Genomic DNA, 26781 nt, shown 5'->3' on the forward strand with positions numbered 1-26781 from the left:
TCAGGATTTTTTCCCGGTACTTTCCCTAAGTATCACGTGACCATAATAAAAATGTTTTTGGTAAATAACTACGTTTTTGTCAGAGCAGGTTTTTGTCGGTAGTTATCTACAGTCAGAGTGTATCATTTTGTTTGTTTTAGTAGGTTTGCATGCCTATTTGGTTCATGTTTGTGTGGAAGATGCATAGTTCAAGCTCATGTGATGTTTGTTGTAACAATGTTGTTGATGGGAAATGCACATGCTAAAAAAACGTCGGATGTCACCAATTTAGACACCACTTTTTCAGTAGTTGGCGATGATTGTCGAAAAAAAATAGACCATGGTGTTTCTTCGCCAACGCCACATCATTTGGGCAGTCATGCATAACTAAAAGTCAGTCAAACCGCGATTCATACAAGAACGAAAAAACGAGCGAAAGTTAGCGAGTGGAGTATACTGTTCGTTCATAAACTATATCTTATGCTAAAAAACATTTATATACCTGTTTGAAGAGTGTACGTGATAAACCGTACCAGGTCCATTTGACGACTTGTACATAAACGACGCGGGCCTATTGGGTATTTTGCTTTCATATTTTTTGTTCCGGGTACGAGTAAGACAGTAAATTTGTTTATAACTACTACAGATTGAAACAATAAGTGTTTTGCATGCGTGGCAGCAACATGTCCTCTACGATAAGGGATAGGCAAATTGCTGCTTTGAAGTGTATGCTAAACTTAGGCAAAGTTGCCACCAAAAAATCTGCCATAGAACCAGAGTGGAAGGTACTTATATATGACCAACATGGACAGGACATTATTTCTCCATTACTCTCTGTTGCTGAACTTCGAGATTTGGGTATTACATTGTATTTGCCCCTAGAAAGTGCTCGGGATGCAATATCAGATGTCACTGCAGTATATTTTGTGGTTCCAAATGATGAAAACATATCAAGGATTTGCCAAGACATGAAAGACAAACTGTATGACAACTACCATTTTAACTTCATATCAGCTATCTCTAGGACCAAATTGGAAGATGTTGCAACAGCTGCATTACAAAGCGATGCTGACACTCAAATGATAAAGATTTTTGATCAATACATTAATTTTGTCACCCTTGAAAAGGACCTGTTTGTGATAAAAGGCAAAGGTGACAGGCTATCCTCATATCACAATCTAAACAAATCTGATCTTAAAGACTATGAAATGATGTCTATCATTGACTCCATGGTGGATAGCTTGTACTGTGTATTTGTCAGTATGGGAGCTATGCCAATTATTAGGTGTCCTCCAGGAAATGCTGCTGAAATGGTTGCAGAAAAACTTGACAAGCGATTTCGAGATAATTTAAGAGATGCAAGAAACAGCTTTTTTAGTTCAATGCCTGGTTCTGTTGGGGATCATGGTCAACAGTTTTCCACATTCCAACGTCCTCTCTTGCTCATTCTTGACAGAAATGTTGATCTTGCAACCCCTCTGCACCACACATGGACCTACCAGTCCCTAGTCCATGATGTAATGGATTTTAATTTGAATAGTGTGACCATAGTGGAAGAATCTGGAGCAGCGTCAACAAGTCAGAGTCGCAAAAAGACTCAAGTTTTTAGTTTGGGTCAGAATGACAAATTCTGGCAGCAATACAAAGGTAATCCTTTTCCTGAAGTCGCTCAAGCTGTCCAGGAGGAAATTGAAGAGTATAAGGGCCACGAAGAAGAGGTTCAAAGGTTAAAATCTGCAATGGGCTTGTCTGACACTGACTCTGGTCCTGTTGATATATCAGATAACACTGCAAAGCTTACATCTGCAATGAGTTCACTTCCAGAACTGCTAGAAAAAAAGAGGTTAATTGACATGCACACAACCATTGCCACAGCCGTTCTTGGCAGTATTAAGGAAAGGAAACTGGATGAATACTTTGAAATGGAAGAGAAGATTATGAACAAATCTGCATCGGAAAAGGCTTTGTTGGACCTGATCAATGATCCTGTTGGGGGAACTCCAGAAGATAAAATGAGGATGTTTCTGATTTACTTTTTGTGCCAGGCCACAAATGAAACAAACTTGGACCAATTTACCCAAGCACTTGAAGGAGCTGGTTGTGACATGTCTCCTATTAAATATATAAAGCGCTGGAGACAATACAGCATGCCCTCCACAAGTTCACAGCAGCAATACAGAGGAGGAGGAACAAAAACTGTTAATATGTTCTCACACCTCATGAGCACTGGTTCCCAATTTGTTATGGAAGGAGTGAAAAACCTTGTGATCAAAAAACATAACCTTCCTGTTACGAAAATTTTAGACTCACTTATGGAGCTTAAAAATAGTTCTGAAACTGAAAAGTATCGCTATTTTGACCCCAAAATCTTACGATCTGTTGATTCAGGGGCTGGAAGGACAAAACTACCATACTCTGATGCTGTAGTGTTTGTAGTTGGTGGAGGAAACTATATTGAATACCACAATCTAATGGAATACAGCAAAAGTAAAACTGGAAAAAGAATTTCCTATGGCTGCAGTGAGCTTGCAAATGCTTCACAATTTTTAAGGCAACTTTCCTTGTTGGGAAAAGAACTTGAATAACTCCAACAGCAGTTCTTAAGATTTTTTGGGGTATTATACTGTAGCATAGGCTTAAGACAAAATGCTACAAGTTATTAAAATGGTAGTTTCTCAACTTACCCAAAACTATCATTATTTGAAGATCAGCAGTTCTGATGTAATGTTCCTGAGTTTGTGTTGTGAGTTCTCCCAGAACTTTTGCTTTTTGTGACCTTTCAAAGATTTCTCCAATGGTGCAACTTTGCCTCTTTTTTATGAACTGTTCAACAAAAAAACGTTTGTTAAAAAAGGCATCATAAATTTCTTCCAAAATTGTTGCCTTCTGAATGTTCGTTTGTACATAAACGTAAGCATATATTTATGTGTGTTAAAAGATAGTGGATACTGACAGGCATTTTAAATTTTGTTGTGGTTGTGGTGAGTTGTAAGAAACAGCAATAAACATTAAATGTTAATTCTTCCCCTGTTGTGTTTTCTGCCTAAACATTTCCGCCATTTCGAAATTTGAGTTTCAGGCCACAGCATTATGACATGTGTCATGCAATGCGTAGGTTAAAAATTCTAGGTGGTATTGGGCATTGGCTATGGGGGTTCTTTCTAGGACAGTGCTCTTCAACCTTTTTAGTGGCACGAAACTAGGGATGGGCCGAGCCGAGCCAGAACCCGAGTACTCGGTACCGGGTCACGTCTAAAACTGCGGGCCCACTTGGCACGCCCCGTGCAATAGAAAAAACTGCGAGCCCACAGTTTTTATAATTGCGAGAGACGCGACAAGCACTGGATATAGTAGGCCCGCGGTTTTTCCCTGCGAGAGACGCGACAAGCACTGGATATAGTAGGCCCGCGGTTTTTCCTTGCGAGAGCCGCGACAAGCACTCGTTATAGTAGGCCCGCGGTTTTTCCCTGCGAGAGGCGGGCCAAGCACTAGATATAGGGTCAAGTGGGCCCGCAGTTTTAGACGTGACCGCTCGGTACCGAGCATCGCTGTTTTTCATGCTCGGCCGAGCAGTTGCACGAACTGATCCGAGCATTAAATTTACATATTCAGGCCCTGCTAACACACGTAAGTAGCGTTTGAAAGGGTGTCTATGAACAAAAACGAAATTTTTTTTTCAAATGTATTAGATGGTGGAAAAACGCGTACTTCATGGGCTTGTACAGCTTAATACACCGCTGGAGACCTTGCTGAGCTAAAACTAGCGTAAAATGGGAAATTTTTGTGACGTCATCTAATGCACCGAGCATTAACGTGAGATACTCGGTGCTCGACCAAACAGAACATTTGCAGTTTTGGCACATCCCTACACGGAACCCTCACGGTGTTTCGTCAAACTTTGCGGAATCCCCCATAAACAAATTTTAATGAACGTAATGCAAGTAGGTTAAATCAAATAAAAAAACATGCATTTTTACTTTACACTTCTAATAACCCAGCAACTTTTCGACGGGAAATGCTTGATTTGCTGAGAATAAGCACCTTTTTACGATCAGTACCGCATTAACAATAGCCTGGGATTGTTACGTCACAAGAGGGTTTGCCTGTGCGCCGGTTTAGATTTGGGCGTTTAGCAAGCTCTCACCAAATGAAGGTGAAAAAAGTTGACCGAGCAAATCCAAAGAAGGGAATTACCTGTTGTGCAAACGCATTTTTAATTCCATCATAATTTTTTCTGGGATATTTAGAAGGTGTTTGCTACTACTAAACAGTAAAACTGTAGTTTATGTTATATCAGTGCCAATTTTAGGGGAAATGAAACGACTATTCAATTTGTTTAGATTGGATATTGAAAACAAGAGCGAGCGGTTAAAGCAATCAGTGGCAAATTGGCCAGTGCTCTTTATATGTCGGTCTTTTAGGATTGTGTTTCACATAGACTTTAGTTTGAGGTGGGCTAGAGATTTTAACGTGAACTCAAGTCAAAAAAATTTGCTTAATTCCGATAAAGAAAGAAAAGGGCACTAACGCAGCCTTTAGAAACTGAATTAAAGGTCAGGAACTACGTTTTTAAATTAGTTTTATTGTAATTTTTTACAAAACCTCAACCCAGTCCTAGGTTTTAGCCTTTACAGTCAGCATTTTTCACTGCAAAATGCTTGCACCCAATTAGTCCTACAAGACGATAGTGTCTTTAGATAACCAAGTCAGTAAAATAACATTATGTTTGGCATGGTACAAAACGAAAGCCTTTTCCAATCGACCACCAATTTGAAGAACGGGGTCGACAACAATAGACTTCAGCTTGATTATGTGACATTTCAATGAGGTCTTTGAAAGGAAGCTCTATTCTGACGCAAAAAACTCGGCACCAAAATGCTTCGAAACATGACAACAAAAAAGTCATAACAAACATGCACGCGAAACAACGTCGACCGGCCATCCTTAGATAACACACAGCTCCTTAGGCCAAGGAAGAAGCATCTGCAAATTGGTGTAGCTTCCAACTTCGCACGTCGCCGAAATCATCGGGCTTAAAACAACAAGGAGACACAGGTTGATTTGAAGCTTCGGTAAGCGCTAAAGCCATTCACTCCACATTGTTGCTTCCGATTTCAAAATACACTCATCAGAGTCATCACAGCCGATATCACGTTTGTGCAGACCTTGGAGTAAAAGTTTGACTACCAGCGTGTATGGAGCAACAAATCCTAGAGAGTCGTAGTCTTCGCCGTTGCAAGAAGATTACCCTTAAATCCAAATGCATATTATACACGTTAATTCCAGCTAGGACATCTCTCTGTGACGTCAATACCAAAGCTTTTGTTTCTCACTACCTTTAGCCTCACCTCTTCAGGAAATTTCACAGGAAAATTTTGGTTGTTGCTGAGCCACGTTGTCCAGGGAAATTAAAATTCACAGTTATTTTATGCGCTGTTGGTTCATTTGTCAAAACCCCACCAGGTCACCACAAAAATCGCAATGCATCCCTGTCCTTAGCGGTAACTTTAATTCTATATCGCCACCAAAGCGTACCGCTCTTTCCCAAATCGAGTAAAAAACACACAATAAAGCTCTTTACGTTTACGAGATCTGTGAGGAAAAACAAAGGAAACGCCCTTGTGTTTTGCAGCGCAATTAAAAACTACACGAAAATGACTAGCTTGCGAGGATGAAGACCAGAATGATGTGGTTAATACCCCCACACACCATCAACGGATTCGATTTTTGTTTCGTACCATTTTTCGAGGTGAACTGCATTGTGCTGGCGTACTTTTCTGTGAATACCGGTAAATGATTCTTCTTAGGTTTGCTTTAATATGTCAGTCATCTTTCGGCTCTTGGCTTGTTTTTGGCTAATGCCTTGTTTTGTTAGCTTTCTTTCAAGACAACAGCAGCTCGTAGTGACCCCCCACCCCCCAGTCCCCACCATAAAAAGTGCCCTGACAGAACAATATGATTTCTGTGCATGTAGGACCATTTCGAGATCTGAAAGATAGTATTGTTCCGTCTTCTTCGTTTACGGTGAGATGTTTCTCTACTTTTTGCCAAGCCCAGGGCCGAGGGTCTATCCTTTTACCACCCTGGACTTGGGGGTCTCTCATGCTATATTTCGGGGCAAACCTCCAGTAGCCATGTCACTGTTTCTTCATCTATCTCCGCCAGACCGCGCACCCCATTTGGAGCCTGATATATGGGGCAGGATGAGATGATATGGTCTACGGTTTGGTCCTCTGCGCCACATTCACATTCTGCACTGGGTTCCAAACCCCATTTGTGCATAGTTGAGTGGAAGCGTCCAACGCCAGTTCGTAGGCGGTTTAGCCTCACCCATGCTTTTCTTGGCAGGGTAAGGCCTGCAGGTGTTGCAGGTTCGGGGAGAAACTAACGCAGTCTGGGAGGAAGTTCCTCCAGCTCCGTGTTCCACTGATGGTCCGCCCATCGTGCCGCGCTGATGTTTGATTCCCTGCACTGCATTGTATTGTTCCGTGAGGCTGAGGAAATAGATAGTGGGAATTAGAAACAACAGGTGGGCTAAGCGATCAACTTTTGTGTGACGTGGTGACTGTTTGCATAAAAAAGGACAGTTGTTTCGAGCGAAGGCGTGTGCACGGCAGGGTTTATTGAAATGTAATGAAGTATTGAACAGTTGTTAAAAGTAGAGAAACATAAAAAACTATAGTACGCTTGTTTTACACAAATTTCTTTCTAAGCCAAGTTTCTAATATTGGAAAAGCAGCAATGCCTGCTCATAGAGAAAATTATGATGCGCCTGAGCATGAAGATTCACCAAATGGAGATATTCAAGCAGAGGCAAATGAAAGTGAAGTTATAGCAGTCAATGAGGGTCAATGGAGGGACTGGACAAGCACGTGGCGAAAAGCAGGAACTGGAACAAACACTAGACATGTGACAATGACCGGAACAATCACCAGAGGTTGTAGTTGTAGATATGTGTGAGCTCAATGGTAAATTAAGATGTTAGCCACAACAAACATGTGTACAGTGTTAGCCCCATATAACAAACCTAACAAAAAGTGTAAATTAATAACATTGCTTGTTTGTATGGAAAGCTAGACACCTGACCAGTTTTGGTGTACAGTTAGTTTTTTTTTTATCCTAACCTTACTTAATATAATGTCTACGTTTTTTTCTACATTGCTGGCAATTTTGTTTTTTAAAAACATAGTCGTACTTAATTTCCATTTTCTATTGTGGTGGTGTTGCTGGAACATAAAACTAACCAAATATATTTCGATCAGGGAAAAAGCGAGGGCAATCGGTTGACGTGGAACTAGATCTCACAGATCATGAAATAATGCAGATGACCATGTCACGTGAAAGGTTGACATCATCAAACTCCACACCTGCAAGACATGCAAGTTATCATACCAATGATGAACCTGCCAAAAGCTGTTGTAACTCAGGTCACTTTAACTAATAACATAGTACACCTTGAAGAACTAGATGTTTACATCAACATTTAGGAATGGAAAACAGATTCCTTAAATAAAAAAATGTATTTAATGTGAGGTAAAACATTTACATTCCCACAAAATATTTACAGCAACAACAAAATTTGATTAGTTTGTGTTTGTTTCAGGTCCTCATGTGATTATCTTAGGATTAATCTGCTTTCCATTTGTTCTGATTGGATCTCTGTTGATATCATTTTACTTTGGAACTCTTACATGGCACAATATTTTCAATCACTTTTATGAAGAGAGAACAATATGTCACCGCATAACACTCTGTCCCCTTCTTGTGCTACTTTTTCCCATTCTCATATTTGTTTTTACTATTCCCATCGCCATCTATGCTGCTTTTATCCAGATCAGGTATGTTTTCTGTATACTTTTTGACAACAAGATCTGTTATTTTTCTCCCCCTCTAAAAACTATTGGATGCAACCAAAAGTAAATTCATATTGTATCAAATGGTGGCATGCCTGTTTAGCAAACTAGTTAGAATCTCTGATTAACAGATAAAAGACTAAAACGTCAGAGTGTATGGGGAGCAATCTAATATTTTGCCACTGTAACCATTGTTAAATGCATAGAATGTTTTCAAAATATACCTTGTTAAACTGTAGTGAAGTTTTATTGTGCATTATGGTTTAAACACCAGTGTATCTTCGAATGAACAGTGGTAAACAAAGAAAAATAAGTATATAATATTTCCACATGTTATTTGTTTAACTTTTCATTGCAAAAATGATTTGTGGTTATTCGAGTTGCTCTTTATAAAAAGTTTTGCTTTAGCAGATTATAATAATAAATAAATATAATAAATAATTATTTATCAGTTGTCTGTAGGTTGGTTGTTGGCACTGATTATATGAGATTGAAAGCATGAGTCCTTTAAGACTCCCACATGCTTTTTCGTAGTAATCACCTAATTGCTCCAATTAGCTGACAACATGATTTATGAAATTAGTCATCACTCATTATCCTGGTTGTCTTGCTTTCAAAAGTGTCAAGTCTGATTGCAGACATTATTAACAACACTATCTTTAAAGTACTCTGTACTGTACATATTTTGTCAAGAATTATCACACAAAAGGTTGCCTTATCAAGTAAATAACAACAGTACATTTTTTTGTTCTTTTTATGAACTGTTATTTGCACTGTTTTCATTTTTTCATGTGTAACAGAAAAAGTTTTGTTTTAAATGTACAATTGAGCCAAACAAATGTTCTTTTTGTAGCTGGTGTTTTGATGATTGGAAAGCAGAAGTGGTCAGTTTTGAAAAGGGATTTTATGGGTGGCTCTGTAGTAAGCTCTCACTTGAGTTCTGCTCACCATATACTGTTGTCACATTGACTGAATCAGAAAGCCCAGTTTTTCAAGACTCGCCGGACTTTTCCAGAATTGGAGATGAGCACAATCAACACACAGAACGAAGCTACCAGCACCAAGTATCTGTACATAATGCCAGGTCTCTGCCAGCTGATAACACTAGATCAACCCAAGAAAGCATGATGTAGTGTTTTCTGCGAGTGCACTTTTGTTTTGTACCAATCAAGTTCAAAGTTGTCCCTTGTATCTTGTTCTATATTAATCACAGTACACCAGGCCCATTGAGCTATTGTTTTATACCAATGACTAATTTTTTAAATCATAGAGAAATATTATTAGCTAATTTTTAACAAATTCTCAATGTATAACATGTTTATCACCCAATCTCAAGTATATGATACAAATAATGTGATGTGAACCATGATTGCCTTTTTCAACCTTGGTTTGTTTTGTGCACATCTGCTCCTGTCGACTCAAAAGCAGTGTTACCTTTTTTGTATGTGTACAATAAATTAAAATGCATTTTGTTTTTAAGTCTATCATATTCCTATCTTTATTTCATTTGTGTATGACCTGTGTCACTTTGTTTTGTGGTACTATTGAGCTGTCTCTTGCTGCCATTACATTTGTGAATACTTTTTTATGCCCTATATATCACGCCTTTTTTACCAAGCTTGTGTTTGTATTTTAAGTACTAGGAGTGTTTTTTTCACTTGTTGCATCAGCCTACAAATATCAAATCTTCCTTTTGCCATAGTACTAATGGTGGTTAACATAAAAGCAAAATAATGTATAACTGTTCACACTGTATGTCAATTGGAAAAATTGTGTGTAAACCTCAGTTTTCCATGTGGCCTTTTCCACTAACTCGTTCTTGACCTTACAGAACTGTTTGTAGTCTGCTTTCCCAAAAAATGACAATTAGTTTTTAGTAACCGGTTTGAATACATTTGAAGTATGCAGTTATTAAAATGGTTACATACCTAATAAAAGTAAAAGGCAATTTCTGTGTAGATTAATTTTGTTGTTTTGTAAACATTTGACATTTCTTGATGCTTAAGATTAAAGCTACAAAAACTGAATATTAAAAGGTAGTATAAGAAACAGATCAATTTACAAGCCTATACTATTATTATTTTCCCAACAAATACCTTTGGGTTTAAAGTTATTTAGGGCAGTATTTCTTAGTTTTACTGAAGAGATGAAAAAACATTTTTGCAAGCTCAGCACAAATTTACTGATGTTTCAGTGACACAATAGTTGGTCAAATAGTCAATTTAAGCTCCTGTAGTTCTTAATGGAATTCTGTTTAAAATTGTGTAAGACAGGGGTGTCCAAACTTTTTTAATGGGGGCCCATTTTTACCAAGTGATGACGCCCGCGGGCCGACGATTTTTTAAAATTAGAACAAGTATACGGAATTTAAGAAATTGTGGAATTTTGTTGCGTCAGCACGATGTACACTTCCCTTTTGCCGGGAAATAAAGTTCCATGGAAGGCTTTAATTGCGTGAAGTCGCAAAATCCTAAAAACCTAATCCGGACGATGGCGGGCCAGCATCCGCAACACAATTTGAAAAAAAACAGCTGCGGGCCACTTGAAATGCCGCCGCGGGCCGCACTTTGGACACCCCTGGTGTAAGAGATGTCAACCCAGAGCAGTATAGTATATTTTTTTAACAATCTTCACTGTCCATCCATCCCACTGTACTTTTGTTACATGCAAGTATGTAAAGTTTATGAAGAAATGTTTTTAATTGTAGGGTATTTTAAAATGTTAAACAAACTTTGGACCAATAATCTTTCGGGAATAACCAAGGAATTAATCGGACTCTGGATGTATTATGGATTTAATAGGATTAATAAACATAAATGTTATCAATAGAATTACAGAAGCATTGTAAGATATAACATAAAGTGGACAGCTTTGGAGCACAGCACAAAGAAAACTTTTAAATTTGACAAAAAAGAACATTACAGCAATTGCTTTTTACATACCATAAAACACTGCAAGTACAAAACATGAGTTTGGCAGTACCAGTTCACATCGCAAATTCAAAAACAGGCATAGTTCATTCACATAATTAGGCACTATTGGGACACAATTCATTAATTAAAACTACAAGTATCACAACATACAGTATCAAAATAGTACAAAAAAGATCGTGATTAAAATAGAAAATACTTTTGTTTGCTATCATACCTATAAGAACTTTAAAATGTGCAGAATTTTGACATTGAATGGAGTATGACATATAATACTGAATAATGTACCACCAATTGCATCAGAACTACAGTAACATTTTAAGTATTTTTTTCAAGTATCGTAAGTAAAGAAGAAACGGTTTTGTTTATTTAGGAAACCCGTAAACAGTGGGTATATTTGTACTGACTATTTTTGATTTATGTCAGATAAGACTTTTTTGTGTGTCATAAAAAGCACATGTACAAAAATTTACTGCTCCAGTTTACAAACTGTTTTACATAATTTTGGAGAAAAGTAATAAACGTTAAGTTTCAGTAACTCGCGTTTGCCAAACAATTAGCATGCATCATAGTTATACAATAGTTCAACTTTGGTAAAATTTTGTGAAGAAAACACAGATAACACCAATCTCTTGTTACATAAACAAACAAAAACAGCAACAAATGTTACACAATCTCATATTGCGCCTTAGTTCAAGGCACTACAGTGATTTAAACCATTGGCAACTGTCATTTGCTACCACCATCACCATCACTGTGACATAAACTTGTCCAGTCTATAATGCATAATATTAGCCAACAAATAGGTTCACATTTTAATCGAATGGTTTGAGTTTGGTTTAGCACCAAGCATTTCATATTTCCACTGACACACATGTTAGGATTGGATAATATGATGTCACATACTTAAAGTATTAGTATATCAGTCTTGCAATTATAAATAAAAAGTCAATTTTTTTGTGGTAAGTACTGTTGGGCTGGCTCAGTCCAGCCCGTTTCAATTATTTTTAAAATTACAAATTGTTTGTTGTAGATCAGTCCTTATTTTAACATCCATTCACCTAGAGAATTATCTGTTAGCAGCCTTCAATGAACTTCTTGAGTTTAAGATAGACCATACAAAAATGGTATTTGACAAAAAGTTTATACAATGGTGTTGGATCTCATCGGCATATAAGTAAGTTGCTCATCATCAGAACTTTGAAGTAGACTTTCAAGGCTTGCCATGGGAGTATATGTTGGATCCAAATTAGTTTCTGCTAGGGGTCTCGTTGAACGACTGCTGCTACTGTTGTTGTTGTTATGGTTCTGTGACGTGGTATAAACATTGGGCTGCACTGTTTTAATGCAAGCGGATTAAATTTGGGATTACTGCAAATGCCCTTGATTAAAATACTTCAAATTAAACACCTAAAGCAAAAATGCAATTGACTGCTTAAAGATCACATTAACCCATGTAAGTTTATTTTAAGCACCCAAAATGCATTCACCATGCAGGACAGCCATGCATTATGCATCTACTTATTTTTTACAAGCTGTGGCCAAAATACTGTTTTAACTTGAACATTAAATACAGGAACAAGTTGAGGTAATATAATGATTTTACAATACAGGACAACACAGCAATATAGTTTTATTATGGAAGCACCAGCAAACACTGTTGCAATTTGAAGCAGACTTATATCACATACCAGGTGAAATGTTTGGAGATTCAAAGTACTCTGGATTTTGCAAGTTATTCTGATTGCGGTTGTATGAACTGGGCAAACTTCGTGCAGGTACAATCTTGGGTTTGGTGCTGTGTGATCCATTCTGGTGCCTATAAAACAATACCTTTTAGACCCTAGTAAGCCAGGAAACACCATTCTCAGGACATGTTCAGAGTTTAACCAACAACAAAATTGGTCTAATTCACACATATTTAACAACAAAGATATAAACAAAAGTTGTGAAATTACTATTTTATCATTGAGTGCATTAGCATCAAGTGTGTTTGTTTAATCAGTAAAACCTCACAACAGTCAAAGCAAGTGTACAAATTTCACTTGTGCTGTAGGGAGCACTTTGTTGTTTGCAAAGGCTTTATCAACCAATATTGACATTTAGGTGATTCTTGGCAACATTAAGCCTTGACATGTACGAACATGTTAAAATGAAAACTAGGCACCTTATTTATGGAATACTTTGATAAACAAAAATTATGTAATAAATTTCACTCCTAATCAATGCAGCATTTTGTCGAAACTTGTATAACATTGAAGAAGGGTTTACAATGGAATGATAATTGTAGTAAATAGTTCTAATAATGTACTGTATAACTGATTGACTGTTCTATTTATTTATGTTACCTTCGAACCAAGGGAGCAGTTTCATCACCATTATCAAGTGATTCTTGTGGTAGTAAATATCCATCACCATCCTGTCTCTCAGTCTGGCTCAGATTGGGATGATTGCGCAATTGTGAAATGGGAGGCTTACTCTTTTGTTGCTGTCTTCTTGACGAACCACTTGTGTCTGGTGTGTCAGGGAGCAAGTATCCCTCCTCATCTATAAATATTGTGTGTTAAAACAGAGGGTTTGGCTGCAATGCAACAAAAAAATGCAGCAAAGAGTAACACGATATAATGGTTTCAACTCATAAATTAAGCCTGATTTTAACTTTACATGTCATTTTAACTTTATTTTGACCGTAAGGATGACCTTCAAAAACCTTTAAACCTTCAGTTATGATTTCACAGCTTAACCCCCTTTAAGTGACTAGTCACTAAGTTTTGGGGTTTACATAGTCAAGTAAATCACATAACAAATATTTACCCAGACAAACAAACACTCTTGGCCAAAAGCATGTTTGATGTACACCAATACATAATATGTACCTATGCTTGAAAGTCACAGATTTAATTTTTTAACATAATTTGCAAGGCAAAAACATTGAATATGGTTATCAGAAATTTATTACTGGGTCGCACAGTAGGAATCAATTTTAGGAACTAAACAAAAGTTTAATATGGGTAACATTGAATAAATTTAACTGTAGTTGGGGGCACCTAACTGAGGCAAAACAAACCACTTCTCTGACTAAATCAGTGTCATGATGACTGATGAGAATTTTCAGTCAACATTAATTATTTCATTAAAGGCAAGTCTGTGAACATAATGCCTTGGCTTAAAATAGTTCGTAGTGCAAAAAAAGTTTGCTGACCTCTGAACTAGGGCTCATAAAAATCTACAGGGTAAATTTTTACAGTGCAGCACCTGATGTTACTAATGAGCTGGTAAGCTTACCAGTAGTGCTGTTTGTTTCAGCATGATGAAGTTGAGGTGTTCTACGCTCAAATGATTGATTTATCGAGGACTGCAGCCTGGGAGCTGAAAATTTTACAAAAAGAAATACATTTAAAGTAAACCATTCAGTTAAATAGTTACAAGTTTATCACCATTTTAAAAATCAAGTACAATATTTGTAGTGCATTGTGTGATGTACCAAAACAAGGTAAAGTCAAGTGTAGAGTGCGATGTCAAAATTCTGAATAACTGACCACATCAGTTCCCTAACATTTCCATGAAATTGCAGACCTAAGTATTTACTGGTGCTTTTCTCAATACTCCTAGTGGTTGCCTAATATGGTTAAGTCAATACATACTGGGTGGCACATGGCTATAAATTTTACGATCGTCATTTCAAAGCAACCCCTTCCCTTCTACATATGGTACAGGACATCTTCTCTCTGTTAATCATGTGTTTTTCTAATTTGGCAAATACAGCAAAGATTTATGATTTTCTGAAATGTGTAATAGGTGGCTTATCAACTACACATATTAATACTACTTATCATGTGAATAGAGATGCAGACTCAAATATTGTTTATAAAGTTTTACAAATACATACTTCTTTGTGTAGGGGTCAAAACCGAATCTGGATTTTCCTCTTCTATAGTCATTCCTCGATTTCTGGGAGGTGGAACTGGCCCAGCTGAGGTTTGGCTGAAAGAACCTTGTTTGGGAGTAAAAGGAGCTGAAACAAAAACCACAAACAGGTTACTTCAAACTGATAAAATTTCCCATGCCAAAACATTTCACAGTTATACAGTTTAAACATTTCATGTGCTTGTATGCTGGCATTTCTCACACTTTAGTCACTGTGATGAACATTATTTTATTAAGACATTATACCCAGTGGTGGGATTCAAATTTTTTGTCAGCCGGTTCTATCACAAAAGTCATATTTTTCAGCCGGTTCTGTTACAAAAGTCCATTGACAGTAACCAGTGATGCTAGCCGGTTCACTGATCTCATAAAATTTTGTTAGATGGTTCTATAGGTGTGTACCGGCTGAATCCCACCACTGATTTTAATACAAACCTGGACTAAAGACATCAGGAGCAAATGATCCTCCAGTACTTCTACTTTCCGATGAGCGAAGGACAGAAGGATAAGCATGCATATCATTGACATTGATGTAACTCACATCAATAGCTACAAATACATAGTTTTTAATGCAGAAATTGTTACACACTATATGTGACAAATATACTGTGTATTTTCACATACAAGGATAATGTACACCATGAATGTTGCCGTGAATTTCCTCCATGTCTGCAGTCAGTGACTTGAAAGATGGTCGTTTTTCGGAGTCTGGATGCCAACAACTCACCATTAGTTGATAGAGATCATCTGGGCAGAACTGGGGCTGCCTTAGCCTACGGCCTTCAAGAAGGTAACTGGAAAAAATGTCGATTAAAACTCAAGTCAGGTCCTAAATTGTTTATTACAGAGCACATAAGAAATTCAGTTTAGTTTTATGGGGCATTAGTAAATAGAGAAGTGTGCTGACTACCTATTTTCAAATTTTCAACCATCATAAGTTAATGTTGTAAATGCATTACACATTGTAAAGAAAATTGGCACCATGCAAGACCAAGCTTTTTCCTTGTGTCTTGAGTCAAGAATGTTTTCATCTAAAGCAACATTCCTCGGCAGTATGTATTTATAGGTTAACTTGTTATACAACGACTCAATCAGCAATACATTTCAACATGGTTAAACATCATTACTCAACCACATGGCTTAACATACCCTTGCATTTAAAAACCCAAGGGATATAACATCAAACATACTTTAGCACGTTAAATGCGTCCACATCAGGATATGGGGTGACCCCTCGAGTGAGCAGCTCCCAAAGGAGAATTCCAAAAGACCATACATCAGTTTTTGTTGTAAATTTTTGCTGCTGCAAACTCTCCAATGCCATCCACTTTACTGGCATCCTTCCACCATTTTCATGGGGCTTGTAATATTCCTTTTCATAAATATCACGTGCCAACCCAAAATCAGCCACCTGTAAAAACAGCCACCTGTTTGCAAATCACTCTCCTGTGAAATCTTGAGTGATGCAAATATTTGCCAATGTCAATCCAGCCATATTGACAACGGCAAGGTGACACACGTGGTGTGTAGTCTACTGATTATCATTACCTTTACAACAAATGTCTCGTCCAACATACAGTTTCGTGCAGCCAAATCTCTATGTACAAATCTTTGAGACGACAAGTATTCCATTCCCTTGCAAGTTTGCAGGCCAAATCCAACCAGGTCCTTAACTGTAGGTCTGAAATGTGAACAGTAATTAAAAGAAGAAAGGGGACACAGCCAAAGTAACATACTCATTGGAAGGGTCCCTGACAAAATTGAGAAGATCTCCATGCTTCATAAAGGGCAAAACAACCATAGGTGTGTTGTAGTTGTCAAATGAAATACCAATCAAGGTCAGGACATTTTCATGGCGAAACTCGCTCATCATTAAACCTGATAAACAGATAAAAAGATAAACATCCAACAAATGTATATCATGAGAAAGTTCACTTCAAATTGTTGCAGTGCAATTTACAAGCATACAACATCCATAGATTTAGTGGCCTATTTAAAATGATCTATGAAGCCAACCTTCTCTTAGAAAGTGTTGCACCGAGTCTCTGTCTTCTATGCGTGACAAGGTTTTCACAGCAACTTTCACATGAATGGGATTGCCAGAGATCTCACTGATTTCAGATGAAACATATTCCCCATGGTACACTGTTCCAAAGTGACCTTTACCTGCAGAATAAATTTACATTCGAAACTTTACCTGAAATACTTTTAAAAAGCAATGTAGTGTTTCAGCATACCAATAATATCATTTTTGTCTACTTTTAGTCGTTTCTGTTGTATCATGACAGCTTTAACTTCCTGTACAAGTTCATCTGATAGCAATGGTAAAGGTGACAGTGGTTGCATTTCTGTACCTAATCTGCAAATAGGTACACAAGTTTAAGGTACATGCAAATATTTGTTTTAAAATACATTTTGTATGATTTGACCAATAAACTAATCACTTAGGTACTCATTTCGAACAAAAACATTCGCAAAAGTTATTCTGTACAACATAAAGATTTTTGCTGGTGGTGGTGATAAAAAATGTAACTAGTCTACTTGTAAATACTAGATAACTATTTTAGTAAATCAAATCAGGCATAAAGTGCACAAAGCTACATGAAAAAGCTCGTGCCTCATTAAATAAAAGGAATTTATTGTATGAGAACTTCTTTGTTGAAAAATACACCTTAAGTGGTTAGCAAGACTTAAGTAAAAATACAAGCAGTTTGTGCATCTTTCTACCAAACCTCAGATGTTGAATTTAGCCATCATTTATGGTAGATAACTTACTGTCTGCTGTATGGATTTTCTTCACTGTCTCTGTGATATTCAACAGGTAGTTCAGACATTTTTGTTTTGCTTTTTCTCACCCAGCAGATAACAATTAAAATAATCAGCAAAAGGACCTAAAATTTGCATGTTTAAAAACAAAGGACTTTTTATTAAAAAAGAAGCACAGAAAAATCAAATTTCACAACAGAATAGAGAAACTAAAATCTAAAACTTACTACAGCCATAATTGGAGCAATAATCACTGCCATAGAAACTGGTGGAGTGATGTCAATAGATCCAGGGTTATACACAAGTTCTGTTCCAACAAATACTGTTACCACTAGTATATTTCCATGCTGTGTAAGTTCTTTTCTGGGCACTGCAAAAATGATGAGAACATTCTGTAATTGGTCGAGCTTATGTAAGGTCTGATTTTTAACAAAATAATCAGCTCACAGTTTAAATGCCACTAAAATATACAAAATTAAATATACTAAACATTGAGAGACTTGTGCAAAAAACTAGAAGGGTGGCTTAGCACATATTGCCCTTGCATATACACTATAACCTATTTTAAAACATAAATATATTTCCTATGTTTATTTTGTATTGGGTCCCATATTAGCCATCGTCTTTTATAACTTTAGTCGTTTCTGCAGGCAAAAACTCATGGGTCCCCACACATGCAAAGTTGAAAATAATGCAATTCAAGAGATAACCATGAGAAAGTCGGGTGTTGTAAGGTAAAACACAGTGATCGGCACTGGGCTTAAATAATAATACTATGTAGAATACAAACTATAAAATTAGATTCACCCCAGATATTGTTTGAAGTATGTCCTATTTAACGTTTTAAAAAACTGACCCATTTTAGGGGGCTAGTAGGGCAACTAATTGGGTTCGACACACAAACTAAAAAATATATAAAAACCGCAATGACTCAATCAATAGTACTGCAAAATTTCAACCCAATCCGCCAATGTTTAAAATTTCGACCACTAGAGGTGTTTTGAGCAACAACCGTGTTAGGCCTACAGAGTTGAACACAACAATCGACACCTATAAATGGCATACTATACAAGAAATCCAAATTTCAGCCAATTCTGACACTGTTTAAAAACTCACCCATTTTAGGGGGCTAGCAGGGTAAATACTGGGGTTATCAACAAAAACAAAGTGGGATGCACATCTACATGAATATATCTACCATCTGTGTAAATTTCAGCCAAATCCATCAAACATTTGATGGAAAAACGAGTCGGACAAACTTTGGGTAAAAACACCCATTTTAGGTGGCGAGCGGGGTAAATACTGGGGTTATCAACAAAAACAAAGTGGGATGCACATCTACATAACTATATCTACCATATGTGTAAATTTCAGCCCAATCCATCAAACATTTGATGGAAAAACGAGTCGGACAAACTTCCGGGAAAAAATACCAATTTTAGGGGGCTAGCGGGGTAAATGCTGGGGTTATCAACAAAAAGAAAGTGGGATGCACATCTACATAACTATATCTACCATCTGTGTAAATTTCAGCCAAATCCATCAAACATTTGATGGAAAAACGAGTCGGACAAACTTTGGGAAGAAAAAAAAAGGAAGAAAAAAAAGAAAAAAAACAACAACAATTCGAGTAAAATCAATATGTGTCCCCTTCAGGGAAGGGGACCCATAATAATAATACACTGTATCTTTTAAGTTCAAATGTTTTTACAAAGTAGCTATTTAGGATATATACTACTGTACATTACTGTCAGAAAGATATCCATATAATAGGCAAGACAAGTAATTGAATTTATGGAAACTAAAGCATTTTGGATGACATACCTAAGCATGTCAGCTCATCATTTCCATTAGTACTTTTTGAGAAATCAAAATTTGTGCAGTTATACACAGGACCAACCCTGATCGTATAATCTTGTTGTGTGCAGCCTCTCAACATATTTGAACCTTAAAAATATTTGGATGTATTGATCACTCTATATAGCCTGAAGCAGGCATACAACAACACCCTTTAAAACACATACCAGTTAGTGAAATGTGTAAAAGTCCATCTACTTCCTCAACCTTTAACGGATTTTCAGAAAAACTGTTTATTGTTGGATTTGGCACAAGTTTAAACTTATAACTCTGATGAACTCCATCCATGAAAAATTCGATAAGACCAGGTTTAGAATAGTTGTAACCTTCAACATAGTCTGTAAAAAAGAGTATGTAAAGATTTAAAATAAACTTAAAAAAGTGAGAAAAATGTTAATTTTGGGTGAGAAAAATGTTAACTCACATTGTTAGTCATACTTTCAAGTTTCAACAGTGGCAGTGGCAAAATATAAAATAATAAGGCAGAGTTGTGGATTCACAAACTTTACACATTTAAACTAGAAGAGTGGCTTTCTGATACACTTCCATTTTATATATTCTATACGATATTTACCAATTTACTATACACATCATTTGATCTACAAATATGATTGTTTTTGTACACAAAAACTAATGGGTCCCCACACTCGTGTTTGTGCGGATTTACGGTAAACAAATGTTGCGGAGATTTTTAGATTCTTAAGGACAAATTTTTAGAAAGCATTAACCCAACAATATAAAAAAATTTGTTCGTATTCTTTTTGCACTATTATTGTCATGTTATTACAAAAACTCTAAAAAAACGTAACAAATACTTTAATCTAATTCAATCTCTTGCTTTGACCCAGATATTGTCGTCCAAGGTCGGGTTGTGTTACAGACACTTTAAATTGAAAAGCAATTTGCTACAAGTGTGTATATAACAAATTGTTTTTCATTTAACCTTGTTTCGTAAAACGAGTACGATTGACCTGTAGTAACCTCTCTAGATGCACACCCCAAACAACTGTTTGACCTTTTGACACCGTTTTCAATAGCACGCAGTCCTTAGTGTTCTGCAATACCGTTAAGCCTAATTTATACATGCCTTGAGTATTGATTCCAAAATTGATTGTCAAAAAACGCTACGTTATGACAAAAGAAAGTTCTGAACTGTGTTTGTAATACCTACTAGTTGACCTTAAGTAACCCGTGATCATGCGGCGGCCAACCTGACAACGAGCATTTAAAAAACATTTATTTTGCAAAAAAGTCAAGTTTATTTTTTTCATCTTTATTTTGATTAACAAAGTTTTGCTTGACATATACAAAACCAAAGCACGCTTATTAGGTTTAAATCACATCATAGGTGTAAAACCTTCGCCAAAACTAAAAATGTAAGTGATAACTTAATAAAACGACATAGCATTGCTGTGCACAACAGCTGATTTTTAATCACCGAAACGACGTCTCGTAAAACGTCTGTTCGACGTCAAGCTGAGCCCTCCCGCTATCATAAACCAGTAAGTTACTCTATTGGTACTTCTGCTTAGAGTGTCTTTCTTGACCAAACGAGCGTTAGACACATTTACATTTTGGGGGCCTGTGGGTGAACCACTGGGTCATTCGGGGTCAAACTTCTAGAGGATCAAGTTCAGATTAATAACAAACATATGTCCAAATTTGAATAAATTTGAAGCACTACTTTTTACCACACGAGCGTTAAAAACCAGCGTTAAAAACCGCTGGGTAATTCGGGCATAAACTTCTGGAGGATCAAGTTTGGATTAATAACTAACATATGTCCAAATTTGAATAAATTTGTAGCACTTTTTCTTTACCAAACCAGCGTTAAAAAATTCCATTTCGGGGGCCTGTGGGTGAACCGCTGGGTAATTCGGGGTCAAACTTCTGGAGGATCAAGTTTGGATTAATATCTAACATATGTTTAAATTTGAAGCACTCTTTCTTTACCAAACCACCGTTAAAAATCGTACGTTTCGGGGGCCTGTGGGTGAACCGCTGGGTAATTTTGGGTCAAACTTCTGGAGGATCAAGTTTGGATTAATAACGAACATATGTCCCAATTTGAATAAATTTGAAGCACTCTTTCTTTACCAAACCAGCGTTAGACAGAAAAAAAATACGGACAAAAACAATATGTGTCCCCTTCAGGGAAGGGGACCCATAATTAACTAGAAGGGTGGCTTAGCACATATTGCCCTTGCATATACACTATAACCTATTTTAAAACATAAATATATTTCCTATGGTTATTTTGCATTGGGTCCCATATTAGTCACCGTCTTTTATAACTTTAGTCGTTTCTGCAGGCAAAAACTCATGGGTCCCCACACATGCAAAGTTGTAGATAATGCATTTCAAGAGATAACCATGCAACAGTCGGGTGTTGTAAGGTAAAACACAGTGATCGGCACTGCGCTTAAATAATAATACTATGTAGAATACAAACTATAAAATTAGATTCACCCCAGATATTGGTTGAAGTATGTCCTATTTAACGTTTTAAAAAAACTGACCCATGTTAGGGGGCTAGTAGGGTAACTAATTGGGTTCGACACACAAACTAAAAAATATATAAAAACCACAATGAATCAATCAATAGTACTGCAAAATTTCAGCCCAATCCGCCAATGTTTAAAAATTCGACCACTAGAGGTGTTTTGAGCAACAACCAATAATGTTTCTGACGTCATAGGGCTGTTAACAAGCCCCTAACTGCCATGGCGCAAAAACGACTACCAAGAAACCCACCAAGGAGCAACAAACAACTGGTTGCCCTTGTAACACTATTGCTGCAAAGAAATCTTTCGTTTGTGGTGCCCAGTACCATACAAATACGTTTTACACTTTAGGGGCTTGTGGGGTAAATGTTAGGACTACAGGGTTGAACACAACAATCGACACCTATAAATGGCATACTATACAAGAAATCCAAATTTCAGCAAATTCTGACACTGTTTAAAAACTCACCCATTTTAGGGGGCTAGCGGGGTAAATACTGGGGTTATCAACAAAAACAAAGTGGGATGCACATCTACATGAATATATCTACCATCTGTGTAAATTTCACGCAAATCCATCAAACATTTGATGGAAAAACGAGTCGGACAAACTTTGGGTAAAAACACCCATTTTAGGTGGCGAGCGGGGTAAATACTGGGGTTATGAACAAAAACAAAGTGGGATGCACATCTACATAACTATATCTACAATCTGTGTAAATTTCAGCCAAATCCATCAAACATTTGATGGAAAAACGAGTCGGACAAACTTCGGGGAAAAAATACCCATTTTAGGGGGCTAGCGGGGTAAATACTGGGGTTATCAACAAAAACAAAGTGGAATGCACATCTACATAACTATATCTACCATCTGTGTAAATTTCAGCCAAATCCATCAAACATTTGATGGAAAAACGAGTCGGACAAACTTTGGGAAGAAAAAAAAAGGAAGAAAAAAAAAAGAAAAAAAAAAAAAAACATTTGAGTAAAATCAATATGGGTCCCCTTCAGGGAAGGGGACCCATAATTATGTAACTACTTGAATTCATCTGCACTTACTCAGTGGGGGGACATAAAATGCAAGAACTGACGCATCTTCATCATAAACCCAACAATCAAGAGTAAAGTTTTTCTTTTCCAGTTGTGTTATTACAGCATAGGGTTTTGCAACAGAACGAAGAAATCCTCCTTGAATGCGTCGCATTACCCCACCGCTGAAATACAATAAGCATTGTATTTGAAATTGACATTGTTTTGTTTAATCTTAACTTACCTCATGCTACACCGGATTTGAGCCTTAGAGGGGTCCAACAATGGATCATCTTTGTACACAAATGGTTGCTGCATCTCTATCACAAATCCATCAATTACAACTGACACAGTACTATTATGAACAAATCGCTTCGTTCTAGTGGCCACAGCAGTTGTTTCACAGCAAATTTGTTTAAAAGTTCGATTGATAATGATGCAAGGAAAGTTATCAACAAAAACTTCAGCAGAACTTCCTGTATCCAAATGTTTGCCGGCAACAGTGATTGATGTACCACCAATCTTTGGACCATATGTAGGGCTAAAATTTAATACTTCAATATTTACATATGTAAAAGATGAATTGGAAGTGACACTGCCATTGATGAGGTACTGATCATTCTCTGAATCAAATTTCAAAGGCGGCCGTTGAGCAAAAACATAAACTTGGAGTTGACCTGAAAAACTGTTTAAATCTTGCTTGACACTTGAAGTTTTACAAGTGAGGTAGTTATATGATTCAGTACCAAAAGCTGAACATGTTGCAATTGTTCCAATTTTTACAGTTCTGTTTGTGGCAGAAGGGTAACTGTGGCCAAGTCCTTCACCATAGATATGAATGGTGGTGTTTCCATCTACAGGCCCAGATTTTGGCCAGAAATCAGTAATCGAAACTGGACAGATATCATTTGACCATTTTTCTTCACACTGACCAGAAACTGTGCATTGCTTGGTTGAATAGCAGTAACCACAAGCAAGAAAACTTATTTTAATACACTGAAGACATGTTTTGGCACTAAGACAGGAGGTTGCAATAGGAGCCTTGTACAAATTATAGTTTCCCAAAGCAAAAATGCTATCATCTGAAAACTTTAGACTTTTGAGTGGTTCATCGGCAACTTTAACAGACACATTTACAATGCCAGCACCTGGGTATGAGTTTAGATTGTAAAAGTTTAAATGTCCATCCAAAGTACCAACAACAACAACAGTTGTCCCCATGTATTGAAAAGAAGTAATTGAGTTGAACATAGTAGAGCTAGGGTTGTCAATGGTGCCACCATTGCTTACCAAAAGGTTTTCATAACACGCCGGTTTACTTACTCCAATAAACTTATTGGGGTTGGGTGTTGATCCAGTAATGCAAGATGGGGAAGGTTTGTCTGTTTGTTCACATTTTCTGTTTGCACCTTCACGAAACAAAAACTCCAGACCAGGGTCATACCTTTTATTAGTGCTACAATCCTCCACAGCCTTGTCAAACATAGCACTAATTGAGCTCATCGGATATCCACAAAGTACAGTTCCTTGAGTGCTGTCTTGTTGAGAACTGGATGATTTAGCTGGAGTGCCAGCAAGTACAAACAGCATACTTTTATCATCATGAACATTTAAGTCATTGCTGGAACAAGAATGTCTCTCAAAGCTTTTGGTGGCATATGAAAAATGTGCATCAATCGTCAAGTTGTACTTCTTTTTAGTTTTTCCTTTGCACTGCAAAATTATCTCCGAGTAGCTGTAAAATACCTGATCTTTCTGACACACACGTACTAAGTGTATTTCATATTTTGACTTGGGCTGAACACTTTTTTGTTGTTTTGTAACAAAGTATGTAAAACCATTGTAACTGAATGCATAAAAATATTCAATTTTGTAGGTTTCTTGATATGTTGAATAAACTGTTACTTCTGAATGCAGGATTGGATCTTCAAATGATAGTTTAAAACCATTTTTGTCAACATTGAACTTTTTTCTGGCCACGGACTGCTGTTCGGTCTCTAACATATTATTATCCAGGGTTCTAGCAAAGTAAAATGCATTTTCACTGGCTGGTCCAGGAGCAATAATTCCAACAGTTGTACCAAATTGACTTACAATATGATTTGCACTGAGTGAGTCTCCATCCATTAAAACCTTAGTTGAAATGTTGTTCAGCACATGGTTATGACACATGCCACTGTTTCCAGTACCACATGCAAGCAAAAAGTTTCCACCATTATTTGGAAGTAATAGTTTTATTTTGTTTGAAGATTCAGCACCAGTTTCTGACACTGGCACACATTGGCATGTCCCAATGCTGTTGCCATAGCAAACTGTTTCCAACAGAGTTAAAGTTTTGCTGACATGGTGTAGACTGTTTTCACCTCCAATAAATATATCACCAGAGTTTATGGTGTATGTGTGTAGAGGTTGATTATTGCAAACAGAAATGTTTAAAATTTTTGATAAAACAGAATGACTCACTCCAGGCAATGTTAATAAAACAAGTACTTCAGGCCATATGAAAAGTAAAGTCAGTGGCAACGATTTCATATTTATCTTGGCACCATCCTAAAAACAGGAAAACATGTAAAAATAACATTTGGTAAGAATCTTATAAACACTGCAACTTCACACAACATAAGTACCTAAGGCTTTAGACATTACCTATGCTATACTCAAATCTCAAAATAATGAAAACCAAGATAATCTAATACACATTTTCAAAACATTTGCGCACAATGGTGACAAAGCATACCCTGCTTTTCGTTGAACAAATTGACTCAATTCTTATTAGAAGCCGAACAAAAGCGTTCACCAAAAACTAACGTTGTTGTTTGCAAATTTTGCACTATCTTCTTCGAGTCTTTTCAGTCTCATAGCGGAAAGAATAGCTATTGAAGATGTTACCAAGAAGGCGAAACTCACCGAATATCGATAAACTAATTTCAAGGTAATTAAAGATGCTTTCAGTAAATCAAGATGCACAATTGTCTCAAAAGTCAACAACTCCTTCGAGTCCCCACGTCTTGTCACGTAACACATTAGTTTAATGATTTCTAAGACGTCCATGGTCCAATTGTTTGACCACTTTTAGCAAACACCGCCACCATGCAGACGTTAAATTTTACAAAAATCTTTTCCCATACTGCGGTATTTTATGCTGGCCATTACCACCATTTCTTAGATTATGAAAATTATGTTGTGTCGCATAGCATAGATGACCAAAACATAAACAGGTCCGGTCAAAGTATTAATAAATTTTGGCGACCCATGTTCTTTTGACTACAGCAAGTCGCAAAACAGTCAAGTCGGATTGCTCATTTGTGAACGATAACCAAAGTGTGATGCTTCGTCATACCTCTCCGCACTCCATCTCTGCGAATTTACGATCATAACAAATAATGATATCGAAAAATAAATACATGTAATATGTTTTGATAGGGACTTGATACTGCCTTTTTTAACCCACCTTGCAGAGTACAATATTTGATGCACTATTTAAAGAAAGATCAAGCTGCATTTATCAAAAATTATACATCAGCTTGGTTATTTTTTATTATTTGCGACATGTAGCCTACTTTCTAGGGATGTGCTAAAACTGCAATTGTTCTGTTTGGTCGAGCACCGAGCATCTCACTTTAATGCTCGGCCGAGCACGCTCGGGGCATTAAAATTAGTGATGTACCGAATCGGCGAAATTTCGATTCGGCCGAAACCGAATATTCGGCGGTTTTGCCGAATAAATTCGGCCGAATCAACCGAATCATTTATGACGTCACGCGAAGTCGTACGCTACGCGTTTGACGTGAAAAAATGTTTATCTACCAGGCAGCCAGTGCAAAATAGTTGTGTTTCGTCCTTATTTCAGTTCTGTGGGGTTTAAAATTGCCTTAAGCATGATTGGCAACCTGCCAATGAATTACTAATTTTTTTGACTACCGTGGGGAAAACGAT

At 37.0% G+C, this 26781-nt stretch overlaps 3 protein-coding genes across 4 annotated transcripts; 2 read left to right on the forward strand and 1 right to left on the reverse strand.

The window, feature by feature from the left end:
* The first annotated feature begins 397 nt into the window (after positions 1–397).
* LOC145239213 (sec1 family domain-containing protein 1-like) lies at positions 398–3003 on the forward strand. Its single transcript, XM_080102501.1, has one exon. It carries the CDS (start codon positions 648–650, stop codon positions 2562–2564), a length of 1917 nt encoding a protein of 638 aa, XP_079958627.1. The 5' UTR covers positions 398–647; the 3' UTR covers positions 2565–3003.
* A 3660-nt stretch (positions 3004–6663) lies between these two features.
* LOC145239214 (transmembrane protein 169-like) lies at positions 6664–9780 on the forward strand. Its single transcript, XM_080102502.1, has 4 exons — positions 6664–6916; positions 7242–7406; positions 7583–7817; positions 8686–9780. The coding sequence occupies exons 1-4, from the start codon at positions 6721–6723 to the stop codon at positions 8963–8965; spliced, it is 876 nt and encodes a 291-aa protein (XP_079958628.1). The 5' UTR covers positions 6664–6720; the 3' UTR covers positions 8966–9780.
* An 828-nt stretch (positions 9781–10608) lies between these two features.
* On the reverse strand, positions 10609–25898 carry LOC145239211 (hepatocyte growth factor receptor-like). Of its 2 annotated transcripts, none has more exons than XM_080102497.1 (19): positions 25753–25898; positions 23090–25395; positions 22876–23030; positions 19480–19650; positions 19280–19402; positions 17683–17825; positions 17465–17580; positions 16927–17048; positions 16706–16855; positions 16426–16567; positions 16238–16370; positions 15880–16100; positions 15314–15483; positions 15125–15238; positions 14652–14777; positions 14048–14131; positions 13111–13309; positions 12454–12581; positions 10609–12099 (listed from the first exon to the last, which is right to left on the reverse strand). In XM_080102497.1, exons 1-19 carry the CDS (start codon positions 25894–25896, stop codon positions 11906–11908), a joined length of 4941 nt encoding a protein of 1646 aa, XP_079958623.1. In that variant the 5' UTR covers positions 25897–25898; the 3' UTR covers positions 10609–11905. The 2 variants fall into 2 exon arrangements, with proteins under 2 accessions (XP_079958623.1, XP_079958624.1); XM_080102498.1 differs by having other exon boundaries at positions 12003–12070.
* Positions 25899–26781: the final 883 nt, after the last annotated feature.

The sequence above is a fragment of the Phallusia mammillata genome, chromosome 7, assembly GCF_965637545.1.
Source record: "Phallusia mammillata chromosome 7, kaPhaMamm4.hap1.1, whole genome shotgun sequence".
In the NCBI taxonomy this organism is placed as follows: domain Eukaryota; kingdom Metazoa; phylum Chordata; class Ascidiacea; order Phlebobranchia; family Ascidiidae; genus Phallusia; species Phallusia mammillata.

Coding starts and splice junctions, on each gene's coding strand:
- LOC145239213 (XM_080102501.1), top strand. CDS start 648: ATGCGTGGCAGCAACATGTCCTCTACGATAAGGGATAGGCAAATTGCT.
- LOC145239214 (XM_080102502.1), top strand. CDS start 6,721: ATGCCTGCTCATAGAGAAAATTATGATGCGCCTGAGCATGAAGATTCA. Junction 6,917..7,241: donor GACCGGAACAATCACCAGAG/GTTGTAGTTGTA, acceptor TATTTCGATCAG/GGAAAAAGCGAGGGCAATCG. Junction 7,407..7,582: donor CAAAAGCTGTTGTAACTCAG/GTCACTTTAACT, acceptor TGTTTGTTTCAG/GTCCTCATGTGATTATCTTA.
- LOC145239211 (XM_080102497.1), bottom strand. CDS start 25,896: ATGGACGTCTTAGAAATCATTAAACTAATGTGTTACGTGACAAGACGT. Junction 17,826..19,279: donor TGATGAGCTGACATGCTTAG/GTATGTCATCCA, acceptor TCATTTTTGCAG/TGCCCAGAAAAGAACTTACA. Junction 15,484..15,879: donor GACGCATTTAACGTGCTAAA/GTATGTTTGATG, acceptor CATTTTTTCCAG/TTACCTTCTTGAAGGCCGTA.